General features: G+C 42.5%; 1 protein-coding gene and 1 long non-coding RNA gene across 3 annotated transcripts in view; one reads left to right on the top strand and one right to left on the bottom strand.

Annotated features, from left to right (window-relative positions):
* The window catches only part of LOC129734692 (uncharacterized), a 30,995-nt gene extending 29,373 nt beyond the window's left edge, over nt 1-1,622 (bottom strand). For both annotated transcript variants that reach the window (XR_008730180.1, XR_008730179.1), the window contains exon 1: nt 293-1,622. This is a non-coding gene — a long non-coding RNA (uncharacterized LOC129734692). The remainder of the gene's footprint in view (nt 1-292) is intronic.
* A 145-nt stretch (nt 1,623-1,767) lies between these two features.
* SNX2 (sorting nexin 2) overlaps nt 1,768-12,602 on the top strand; it is a 32,630-nt gene continuing 21,795 nt past the window's right edge. Inside the window, exons 1-2 of the mRNA XM_055698602.1 lie at nt 1,768-1,924; nt 9,233-9,350. Of these exons, the coding sequence (XP_055554577.1) occupies nt 1,817-1,924; nt 9,233-9,350 (226 nt within the window). The 5' untranslated portion in view covers nt 1,768-1,816. The remainder of the gene's footprint in view (nt 1,925-9,232; nt 9,351-12,602) is intronic.

Genomic DNA, 12,602 nt, shown 5'->3' with positions numbered 1-12,602 from the left:
AGAGTAGTGGATCACTTTTTCTGATCTGAGGAAAATGGGAAAGGTTGGGTGTTCCTTTTCCACCTACTTCTATATGTCTAGGAACAGATATTGTCATCTTCACTGCAACTGTCATTCATAAATGTCCTGTTTGATAACTTTTTTTTATTTGCAATAGGAAATCTGAGTTCCCAATTTTCAACACAAATTTAGCTCTGCTGAGTAGGAGGTTTACCACGTCTCACTCAAAGCACAGAGGCATGAAACTTCCTCAGAGATAGGCAGGGATGAGGGACATTTTCTGTTAACTCACCAGTCCATATCTCCAAGGAGAGAGCTCTCCACAATTGCTGACATCTCCAGCTTGAGTGGTACAGATAAAATTATGCATGGCACTTACATGTTTCCAAGATAACATGTATTTCTGTTTACATATTTACAACTTTCTCATTATGTGATTGGGAGGGGCCAAAGGAAAACAGTACGTAAGACCATATTCTTTCCAGGCACTCTGCAAACACCAGAGGTGCCCCCCTCACCCCAAAGAGCCCATAGTCTGTAGAAACCGACTCATTCTTCCTCTGTGAAGAGTGCTGTCTACATTGGATGCAGTTTAGAAATTTTCAACGCAGCAGACGTTAACAAAGTCCTCACGCAACATTAGCACGCCAAGCGGGTGAAACCTCTACTTTGTCAATACAGAAAATCAAGATACTTTTTGAAATTTGTTTTCAACAGAGCAGAAACAACAACAGCTCAAATCGAGTGTTAAGTACCCTAGGTAATACTTACCATATACACACTGCTGAAGCCTGACTTCACCTTTTCTTTTTTTTTTTTTTTTTAACATGAGTGTTACAACTTAAAATTTCAGAAGAATGGCTATGATTTGTGAGCTAACTCACAAACGGAGGGAATAAAAAAAAGCAATTTGGAAACAGTACCTTAGGGAACGGGCCTGCAGACACTTTTTTATTTGCACAATCGTTACCGCAGCGGGTGTGCATGCCCCGCCCAGGAGCCGCTCCGCGGAGCGCTGCAGGGGCCGCACCTCCAGCCGCCTGGTCAGTGGGGTGTCCCGGCCCCCCAAAAAAAACCAGTTCTCAACTCAGCGACTGACGTAACATGGGAAAATTACATTTCTGGAAGCTCCTCCCGGCGGTGCGGGGCAAGGCACACGGCGGGCGCTGGCAACGGTGCCGGGACCAGCCCCGCCGTCCCGAGTCCCCACAGGGGAGCGCGGCGTGGCACACGGCGTGCCACGGGGGAAAGTCGGGAATGGCGAGTGTGAGCGGGGCGGGAAAGGAGCGTCTCCTCCAGCGGGGCGTTTCCCGGGCTGCGTCCCCGGCACACGCTCCACACCGAGGCTCAGGCTCGCACCCCCGAGGGCTGCACGCACACCACCCCCCGGAGGCAGGCAGGGGCGGGCGGCAAGGCCGGGCAAGCAGGAGCAGGCGGGCAGGGGCAGGTGGGCATGCAGGGGCGGGCAGGCCAGGGCGGGCAGGCCGGCAGGGGTGGGCGGGCAGGCAAGCAAGCCCCCGGCACAGCCAGCTCCCCGCGCCGGGCAGGCCGCCTGGCACGCAGACACGCGTGGGCGCCGCCTTCGCGGGACAAGGGCTTTGCGGGGTTCCACGGACCGCCACCGACTTCACGGAGCGATTTCACGGCAGCTGCCCCGGCCCGAGCTCCCGGCGGCCCCCGGGAAGGGGGAAGCTACCGCTACCGCCCCCACCCGGCCCCGACCCGCCGGCCCGCTACAATCACGTGGCGGGAGGGGGCGGGGCGGCCGTCACGTGGGCGCGGGGGGCCGGGGCTGGCGGCCGGGCTGGAGGGGAAGATGGCGGCGGAGAGGGAGCCCCCGCCGCTGGGGGAGGCGCGGCCCGCCGACTTCGAGGAGCTGGAGGACGGCGAGGACCTCTTCACCAGCACTGTATCCACCCTGGAGGTGAGAGACCGCCCGGCACCGCGGGCTCCGAGCCCCCGCAGCCGGGCCGGCGCCCGCCGGGCCCTCCCTTCCCCGCCAGACCGCCGGTGCCGCGCTCCTGCCTGGGGGCCCCGGCCCCCGCCCGGCCGCCGGCCTTCACCGGCCCGGCCCCCAGCAGCGGCCCCGCCTCTTGCCGCTGTGCCGGCCACGGTGGCCCCTCGGCGCTGCCCCACCGGCGAGCGAGTGACCTCGGCCCAGTGGGAGCTCCGTGTTTCCCTTCGGGTCTTCTCCGGCCGAGGGAGACCGAAGACTGTTTCTCCAAGTGCCGCTGTGCCGGGTCCCCGCTCTCCTTTGCCTTAACCCCTTCTTGTGCTGCCAGGGTAATAAACATTTGCACCTTTCCTCTGCACGCAACGCCTCTTTCGCTGGTCCTCCCCCCCACCCCGCCTTAGACTTTGCGTGGATTAATAACAGCCCACTTTCTTTGTCTGGCCTCTTTCCGAGGCTTCACCCCCTTGCAGTTTGCAAAAGCGCGTAGAAACTTACTCTTCGCCGGAGGCGGCGCAGCGCTGGGTGCCTCTGGCCGGCTGCGGCCCCTGGCCCCCTGGCCGGAGGGGCAGTTCGGGGCCACTGAAGGCAGCAGGCGTGCCTGCCAGGCGTTGTGAAGCCTTGTTCACAGTCGTTCAGTAGTTCAGACAAATGAGTCTGGAAGACAGGAACATTTGTGGTGAACACATCTCTAAACCGTGCTCGCTTTTTGTGTCAGGAGTGTAATACAGAAAAAAAGCCCTAGAACAACTGGATGCATAAATAGGTCCTCCTTCTGAAAAAGGCTTATGTGTTCATTATAGTGGGAGCTTTTCTTGCTGAGTTGTTGTGGTCGTTTTTCTTCTAAAGTGTTCTGCTAGTATCATCTGGAAGACCTTTGTTCTTCCTGTGCACAGTTGCCCATTTAAAAAGAAAATTGTTCATGTTCCTCTTTTCCTGAAGAGTTTCCTGTCCCTGACCTTTACAGTAATAAGATCAATGCATGTTTCTTTGTTTTACCCTGGCTGTTGCCTGTCTTTAACGAAAAAGGCCAGTATGCAAAGAGGCTCCTAAATGTATTTTAAAGTCACTTGCCTTCTCTCAAGTAGCTTCTTTTTTTTTTAATAGATGCATAATCTGTGCTTTGGTAGAAAAAGATCTGTGGTAAAATGCTGTGAAGGAATAGCAAATGATGTGAACTTGCAGTTGACAAGAATTGTATCAATAGACTTCTGTGCATCTCTGGGTCTATTATTGGAGTCTTGTTCTGTGTATGAAGACAGCAGTTTAACAAATAATGTCTTTACTGGTACAGTCTAGAATTAAAGCTGCAAGAGATAAGATATAGTGTCTAAACCACTGTTACGGTAAGAAGTCCTTATCTTAATGATACAAAACAGTTATTGAAAACTCCTCTAACTGCAAAAACCAGCAAAGAAATGCACTTTGTATCGAGTGGTTTGGCTGACAGTTCACTTGCGCTGCTTTGTTTTTGTAAAAAGTATTTGGAAGAAAGTAGTTGAGTAAAAAGGGGAAGACTCTTTAAGTAAAGAGAAGCTTTGAAAAGCTTTGTCAGTGAAACTTTTTTTGACATCTAATCAGCTACAGCATATAGCCAAGAGCCTTAATCTTGTGTTTTTCTTGCAAGTTTGGGAGGAGGAGATCATGAAAATTGACTTTGAACTCCTCGCTAGTTTGGATGTAGATTATTTAACTCAAGTGTTTAGGACACCTTAGTCCAGAGAAGAGTGATTATCTCATGGTGCGGGCCTAATTAAACTTCTGTCTGGAGTGTTGTTTTAATCCTGTAAATATTCATGAAGTAGCTGTTTCTAAGTGCCAGTGGAAGTTCTACAGTAGCAACAGAATGGTGCCATGCTTTTTGTCATTGATCATGTATTTATTTGATGATACCAGAGGAGAGACCATGGTAAGGAACAGTGAGGTTCAAAGCCAGTGGTACTTCGAAGTGGTTCCTAACTGGTTTATCTTGGAGCTGTCCATTTGCTTTTTGTGTGATTAATTTCAGTGTCTCCCTCTCCTATTTTTCTTGCTTTCATTCTCATGGCAGCTCACAAAAGGCATGCTGCTTCTTTCTAACCTATGATGTGGTTGTGCATTGGAGAAGCTGTGAGATTTCTACTGCATCTTTCAAATAGCTTCTATGCTAACAAAAACTCCATTTGGAAAACACATGCTAACTCATCTAAGTTTCTTCTGACAACATACAAAGTCAGTGTATGTTATGAATGGCAAATACAGGAAGGCTTACTGACTTCAGTGGCTTATCTGTGTAATCAAATGGAGAATATTGCTTATTTCAAGTTGAATTCTCTGATGTGAAGAAAAAGAAGCTGGAGTTTTAACTTTCTTGGTGCATGTACTAGAAGTTAATGTCTTGAATTAAATCCTCTTAATCCTAGAATATAAAAGATTAAAGATCACACTGAGCTGTAATACCTAGCACTTCTGGGGAGCAGTGGGAACACATTCTAAGACTTGAAAACTTGCTGAGTGGCACAGAATGAGAACTATTACTTTCAGTAAATGTCAGGCACTTATGAACTCTGGGCACTAGGCTGAACAGCAGCTTGTCTGAGCTCGTGGGGTACTCATTTCCTTGTCAGATATCCACAGTGCCTAAGAGCAGTAGAATGATTATTTGTTTTTTATTGTGCCAACCATATTGTAATGTCTGGAGGACTGCCTCCACAAAATTCATGGTCACTGAGTGGTCTCCCTTTAGCTGCTAGATTTGCTTTCGTCAGTGAGAATGGCCAGTCTGAATCAGACAATTGGTCTGAGCCAAGATTCCATTTACAGTGATACTCAGTGGTGGATTCTGTGTGAAGAACATTACTTGTGATTATATGTAAGTGCTGATAGTCACCCTCAGTGCTCTTCCAGCCTCCAGGTTTTTGTATCTCAAGGACTTCCTGAGCCCTAGGTAACATTACAGTATTAGTAACTTTCCATGAACTTTTAGCTACTTGCTAAATTCTCAAGTGCGTGATTTTTTGTTTCATTAGAAAGTGTCCATGATATGCACAAGTTTTGGAAGTTAACTGTGCATTATGAAAAGAATCATCCTCCTGTTAGAGGTTTGTAATCAACAAATCGGTAATCTGCTGTGTCCTCTGCCACTGTTAGGAGGGACTGCAAACAACTGTATGAAAGTAATTTTTGGCAACACATATGAAAAAAGCATATGTTAGATTTTCTGACAAATAGTATTTTTAGCGTTACTCTCATTTTGTAATTTCCTTCTCCTTCCTCCTCCTTGCCCTAGTCTTTCTCTGCCATCTTCCTTGTTTAACTGTTGCACCACTTCTTACTTAACTTCCTCTAAACATCTCACTCTGTATTGCCTGTCTTTTGTAAAGCAGGTGTCAGATGAACATGTAGCTAGGCTTCACCTACTCATTTCAATGGGTATTTATATTCCTAGTTTATTTTGTAATGGAAGATTATATAGAGGCATTTGAGAACAATCAGTAAGTGGTAGATGTGGTAACCTGTCAAGGACTGTCATTTAGGGCAGGGTGTGTATATAATCCCATTGCCAGTTTATCAGTTTATGTCAAAGATCAGCAATATGCACTTGTTTTTTGCACAGAAGGCAAAACATTAGGTAGGAGAAGTCCAGATGTCTTTCATGATATCCATTGAATTAACAGTGACCATTACAGAAGGTAATTCCAAGGTTAATTCTTGTGTAATTCTACTGGAAATGTGTCTTGTTCCTTGGTGTTAAATCCAGGCTGTAATGGAAGCATGTAGGTTTTCATTCTAGTATGGTTGCTTGTGTCCTCTTACTTCCTGCTGAAAATGTTAACTGTCCTGCCATTAAGTCTGTTCTCTCTGCCCATGCTGTGATTCATTCTTCTGTGATTCTTCACGAGCTTCTGTAACCCTGTTTCAGACAATGAGCTGGCTTAACTTGAACAACTAGAATAATATGATGGTCGGCTTTTGTCAGCCTACTGTGTTCTGACTGAAGGAGGCTAGGAAGGGTTTCAGACAAGTAGTTGAACTGGTTTGAAGGGGACCCTACTATTAAGAGAAGGGAGGATAACCGAACATCTAGGGCTATAATTTCAGCCAACAGAAAATGTGAGAACTTGTTCTTGTTTCTTTTAAGTCAGAGCTATAAAATACTTAATTATTGCCAAAAAATGTAATGCACCGAAAAAAGGAAAAAAATGAGCTTGCTATTGCCGTTGCAAATTGGAATGGGCACATAGGCCTCTCACCAGAAACTTGTTTTCTAGAAAACAATTAAAGCAGGATCCTGACTGTCCTGCATACCTGAATGTCCTGGCCATTGGGCATCTTGGTTGTTGGATGCTTCACCTGACTTTCTTTCAGCTCAGGAGCGATTTGTAAATTTCACAGGCATGTACCTTTCAGGAAATGGGCATGTTTGGAACACTTTGTGAATCATTGGCCTCAAGTAAACTTAAAATTTCTAAACAGCTGTGCTGTTTGTGTGTGTCTGGCCTGTGAGGGTTTTTTGTTAGTCTTGTCTTTCATTTCTTTTATGATACTCAGGTTTTCACTATGCTAATACTAACTCCTCTGACAGCCATTTTAATCACCATTTCAACTGTACTTCATAGAGATAAGGGAGCAAAGTTGGGGTCCTGTCTTATAGCTTGTGCCTGTAGTAGGGTGTAACTGGAATAGCTTAATATGTTAATAGCTGTCTGGGTGTATGGATGCATTTTTTGAGAAGCTGAGTAGCAAACTCTGAGCCACTGACTGTTTAAAATAATTGGATTATCAGGAATTACTGCCTCTAGTTTCTGATACATTCAGTGCTGTGGCTTTCTGGGTTTTCATAGTTCCCTGAAAACTATGTCTGTTTTGAAGAGAACTTCTAAAGGTAACAAACTGAAGTTTGTGGCAGAACTCTTAAAAACAAACTGATGGCTGTGTTCAGACCATAAATAATTTTTAAGGAGTTTCTACACTATGTCTTTTTCATACGTGCCTGGCTATATTACAACTGGTGTTCGTGGAGGTGAATTGATGAACTATATACCCTTCTGCATCTGTGGTAGTGTGGGGTCCCCACTATGTCCTAAGCCCCAGATCTATGAAACTGAGCAGGTTGCTGTTCCAAGTAGAGTAGCAGAAAAACTGGTTTGGAATGGGTGTCTGTAATGGTTTTGTGAAGAATTGCTTTTGCTGATAAAACTTTAAACTGCTTGAACCTCACAGGGAAATCAAGCATTTCCGTGCTTTGCTTTTCTAGCTGAAGGACAAGATCTTGAAGTCCCAGCTTCATGCAGCACTGTCGGGAGAGACAGACTGTTACTTCCGCAATATGCTACTTCTGAAAACAATTAAAACTGTTGACTATTAAATGTGACACATACTATTTATACTGTCATTTGTAGAGTAATGAAGCATGTCAAATGATGAGGTTTTCTTAAATTTCCTAGTTAATTTCATCTAAATTGGTTGCAAGCCTTGTGATACAACTTAAGGTTCATGCTTCATAGAGTGAACAAATACACTTTTATTACCCCAGAGCACTCTGTTTGCTGTGGGACCATTTTGGCATTGGTTTAGTATGAGATGAGAAGTGTACATGTGATAAGTGGATTGGTTCCTTGTCAGGTTGTAAAATTTTACTATCTACTTACGGTTCCTGAGTGTTTCTGCTTCAACTTTCTTTGCAGGCTGTAGGTCAAAACCCAAGCAGTTTGAGAGGCTGCTTCTTTTGTCGCCCATCACTTTGCTCTGTTTACTGGTTTCTCCACATTGTATGTGGGCTTTTCAGAGGCTGGCAGCCTTTGGCAAAGGGAAGGGGATATAACCTCTTCCATCATTTGAATTGAGTAGTTCCTTGTTAGCAACCATAATATGTTTTAAAGCAGTATACATTTTCTGGTATTCTTGTATTTGCTTTCATCTTCCTTCTGTCTTCAGCAGGGACAAGCTTGAGCTAACACCTTTCCAGGTCAAGAGAGTCTTGTTTTCATATGTCCTCTGCAAAACTCTTTTGTACTGTGTCTGAATTTATCAGACAGGATTTTTACTTTTTCTTACTTGCTTCCTCTGTACCAGAATTTGACATGACTGAGGTCTAGATAGATGCAATGGCCAGCATCTTGCTCTGTGCTGCTTGAAGTAAAGCAGCAGTGCCATACTCCATGTCAGGATGGGCACTGTTCTTAGAGAGTCAGCTGTAAGGAAGGCCTCTGCCTTAGAACTGTTGCCTCTGGTACATTTGTGATTATGAAAATACAATGGCATTTCAGTATGTTTCAGAGTTTTTTTAATCTTTTGTAGCCTGTGGCATTTGTTGAAGTGTAGCCTGAAACGTTTGCTATCTTATTTTGGATTCTGGTTCTGAACTTAAGTTATGATAACTCTATGCAGAAATTAGGAAGCAAGTAGTGACAATTCACAGGTACTCCTTTTGAAGTGTATGCATTCATGAATAAATATGCTATTGTTGAAAGCTTCTTAGCTAGCTATCTTGGATGAAGTTGTGAGAAGTCAGTCTTGCAGATTTTCTAATACTATGGCAATAAGTATAGTTGATACTTATTCAACAAGGATTTTCTAATTGAAGCACTGATATTGTTAGGTGTGTATTTACAAGTAAACTATGTTTGGTATCCTAGCTTCAGTACTGCTTTAATTTTCCTGAGTATCTTCAAGTGTTTTGCTTTTTCACAGGGCAAGTTCTAGTCTTCAAGTGAATTAAGTATCTGTGGCAAGCCTGGCTTCTGCATACAGTGCAATGAAACCCTTTGTGGCAATAATCCCCAAATTCAACTTGTTGCAAAGCTATCAGTATTTCTTATGGCCACAGGCAGCCTTGAATCATTTTGATGGTGTTGACGCACTGTTTTAATCTCTGAAAAAATGCTATAGAGTACTTGGAGGGGTATTTTATTGATTTTTTTTTTTTCTATGTACAAACATGGATTTAAAGGGAGGCCTTTCCAAAAGGAACTTAATAATCAGATTACTTTTAGAAATCCTAATAAACTTACTGTCGATATTTCTGTAGCAGCTTTTGTTTCATGTTAATTAAACCTGAGGAAATGGGTGACTTTTTTTTTTTTTTCTCTTTGACAAAGAAATGAGAAGAGCTGTTGACTAGGTCATATCTTTTGTTCATTGTTACCATGCTAGGAGTAGGAAGTGGAAATAGCTGACAGTGTTTCCTTTCTGTACATTTTGCTCTCTGCAATGAAAGAATGTTTGTTGCAATAATTCTTATATACTGATACTTGGCAACTGGTTCTCTGCTAATTATTTCACTTTTTTTTTTTTCAACAGTCAAGTCCTTCATCTCCAGAACCAGCAAGTCTTCCTGCAGAAGACCTTAACACAAACTCCAATGGTCCAAAGCAGGCAGAAATCATGCTAGATGATGACAGAGAAGACCTCTTTGCTGGTAATGGCTATTTTTTTCAAATGTATCTGCATAAACTGTTTTGCACTTGAAAGAGAATTGCTTTGCTGGGAAGGAGGATTAAAGGCCTTCAAGTAGTTTGGCAATGATGTACAGGTTTTTTCTTGTGCTACTTTGTAACGTTAGTTAAATTTGTTTACTAAATACAAATTTCTTAGTGGTGTGTACTATCAGTGCATAGTGTGGTGTGTTAGATGGTTAGTACCATGTTCTGCTGACAGTAATAATACTATTCATCATTATGTAATTAACAATATTCAAATCTGTATAAAAGCATGACTGGAGTTGCATCCTGGTTTGCTGCTCTAATATCCACACATAAGCCATCCCAGTCTTTTTTCCAATTATAAAGAAAGATTATTTAGATCATATTGCAAGTTGGAGGGTATTTCCTTTTTCTTAAGACTCTTTCATTATAACGAAAAGGTAACAAACTGGCACATGGGACCAGTCCTGTCATTTCATTAGTACATGATTCTGTTTCTGATACGTAACAGTACTGCACGTTGTGGAGGAAGATGTGTGAAAGTTCTGATAAGGAATCAGTCAATACACAACACATTCTAACGATTCGTTAATCAGTCACTACTGGTGTTGGTTTTCAACTATCCTAATATGGGTTATGGTTGCTGTCCATTACAGATGTAGAAGCATTAACCATTCAAGAATGGTGTAATGTTTGGAGTATATTACATGGGTCAAAAGATGGTTCTGCATGCTGCTTCTCAATGCTAACACTTTTCCTATTACTGCATGTTGAGTAAGTCAGTTGGCAGTCTCTCTGAGTACAGTCCTCATGTCATCTTCATTCTGATGTAATCATTCAAAAAGAAACTTTATAGCCTTTAGCTTTGGCTATTTTGTATAGATATGTGTATACACACGCCCGTTACCTTTGTTCTGAACTTACTAAATTTTTATTTGCATGTATTGGAACTTAACATTTGCTTATGACAGTGTTAGAATTTATTGACTATTTTACTAATCTCTGAAAATGTTTTAAGAGAAGAAGAGTAAAGAATAGGCGGGTAATCTTAACTTTTTTTTAATATATATATATTACCTGATCTTATGACTACAAAGACCAGCAGTGCTTTAGCAATGAAGCTTCCTAATACTAGTAATTTGGTTGTTTAGCTTCAGTGTGTAAAGCCAGATTTTTATAACCATAGAGCCATATGGAATAGATATTTTAGGAAAGCCAGTTCTCCTTTGGATAATATTAAGGAAAAAGGTGGCTGGAGTAAATATTGAGGGGAACCAGACAGAAGGAACAAATGTTAGCAGCCAGATTGTTTTAACTGAACTGTGTTTAAAACAACACAGAACTGATTTAATAAATTTGAGTTTTTCTATGAAAGACAATTTCTTCACGCAGCACTGAACTGGAAGTATCTAACATACTGCATGTCTAACAACTAAGACTGGTGTTTAAACGGTCAGTTTACATACAGATTGAGGCTAGTACAAACTCTCACATAGGGGAAAAAAACACAGATTGATTTATGACAGAATATGACATTTTTCACAGCATCCTGTTTTAAGCAGGAAGTTTGTGTAACACAGTTGTACCCTAGTGATGAACTTCTGTCTTTGTATCACTGTCAGCATAGGTGTTCTCAAAAATGACGTCTAATTTGTGTTCCAGTGCTGTGCACTCCCAACTGTTTCTTTCTTAGGACTGTTTTGTTAGACAATGTTGTTAATCCATCTGATTAACTTTCTGATACCGATTTGCAATGAATAGAAACAATGTGAAAAGGCAATATGAGAGACCTATTTTCTTGCTTCCAGCATGATTGCATGAGCCTCACTTTCTATAAAAACAGGAGTTAATTTACAAGTGAGTGTGATCGGGTGTTTTTTCTTCAACATGTTGAAATTCCAAAGCAACCTATCTTGGCAGAGCTTATAGGAACACTTTACTGGAAAGGAAGTGAAGGAAGTTCCACAGCTTTCTAACTTACCTTGTTCCTTCATACTGAATTATTAGCTACAATGAAATCCTTCTGAAAGGAGGGACTCTGATGTTCTGGGGACAAACTATTCTAGTTTTGCAGAGTTATTTGTAAAAAATGCGATGGTATGCCTCTCTAGCTATTCTGGCTAACAATACAAACTAATAGGAAAGGAGGTGCGGGAAAACAAATTACATGATTTCCTGTACTGTTTTAATGCATTTCAAAAATCCCAGGTTCTCTAGGCTTTTTTTTTGACTATACTTAAAACCTCTTTGCTGTTGTGTTTCCGCAGCAGCTACTGGAGAGCATGTGCAATAAAATATTTTAGCTATTCATTACCTTGTCTCTGGTGACTAATAAGTGAACTATTAAAACTGGGTTTCAAAGGTGGAAGAAAATTAGTTTTCCAGCAGTCACTGGACACCAGTAAATCTTGCTGCTCCATTCATTAATTAGTATGTGGTTCTTTGTTCTGTAAAAAACCAAACTGCCTTGCTAAACCCACTTAAGCACTTTCACCCTTAGAATAAAAGTCAATGTGTTGGTTACTTGGCCAAAAAAGAACTACTTTGTCTTACCTTGTAGAGCTCTTAGATGTGGAGGGCATAATGGTCAGTACTCCAAAGCAGGCAGTATTAAGAATATCTTGGGGGAGGCTTTGGGGTGTGTCTTAAGATCTGGCTGTCTATAAGCTTCTACTGTAGAGTGAAGAACTAGATCGTGAATAGTGTTCTAAAATGTTGGCCTAAAGTTATGTGTATAGCTGCAGAAATGTGCTGTGGACTGCCTGTGCAGAACATAACTGTCTCTGCCTTCCGCTTCTGGTGCTCACACATGATGAGCGGGTCTGTGAAGTTGTATCAATGCTCTGGCACTGTTTTCAGAAAAATGGAAAATCAAAATTTTTCCCCTTCCCTAGTCTAGTAAAAGATTAGTCTTTATGTTCTTTTGTTTCTTCAGCTCTAATAGGTCTTTGGGAATGGATCATCTTACACAAGTATCTATCTAGCTACTGTGTCCTGGGGGAAATGCATTGGGAGGTGGGGCAATGTTTGTTTTTATTGGGTTTTTGTCATGATAGGTTTATCTTAGGCTTTTTTCCTGGGAATTGGTACAGCAAAGGAGATGCTAGTTCTGTGAATCAAGCAAGATGAACTTTAAACCCAGCTGAACACCAAAAGCTTCTAGCTAATAGTGTCTGTCAGGCTGTTGTCATGGGGTGTGTCTGATGAGAAGAGTTCAGTGCAGATGCCTCGCTGCTTTTAGAAGCTGG

This window comes from Falco cherrug, chromosome Z (genome assembly GCF_023634085.1).
Source record: "Falco cherrug isolate bFalChe1 chromosome Z, bFalChe1.pri, whole genome shotgun sequence".
Lineage (NCBI taxonomy): Eukaryota > Metazoa > Chordata > Aves > Falconiformes > Falconidae > Falco > Falco cherrug.
Note: the sequence above shows the minus strand (reverse complement) of the source record. Positions and strands in the feature narration are given on the sequence as shown.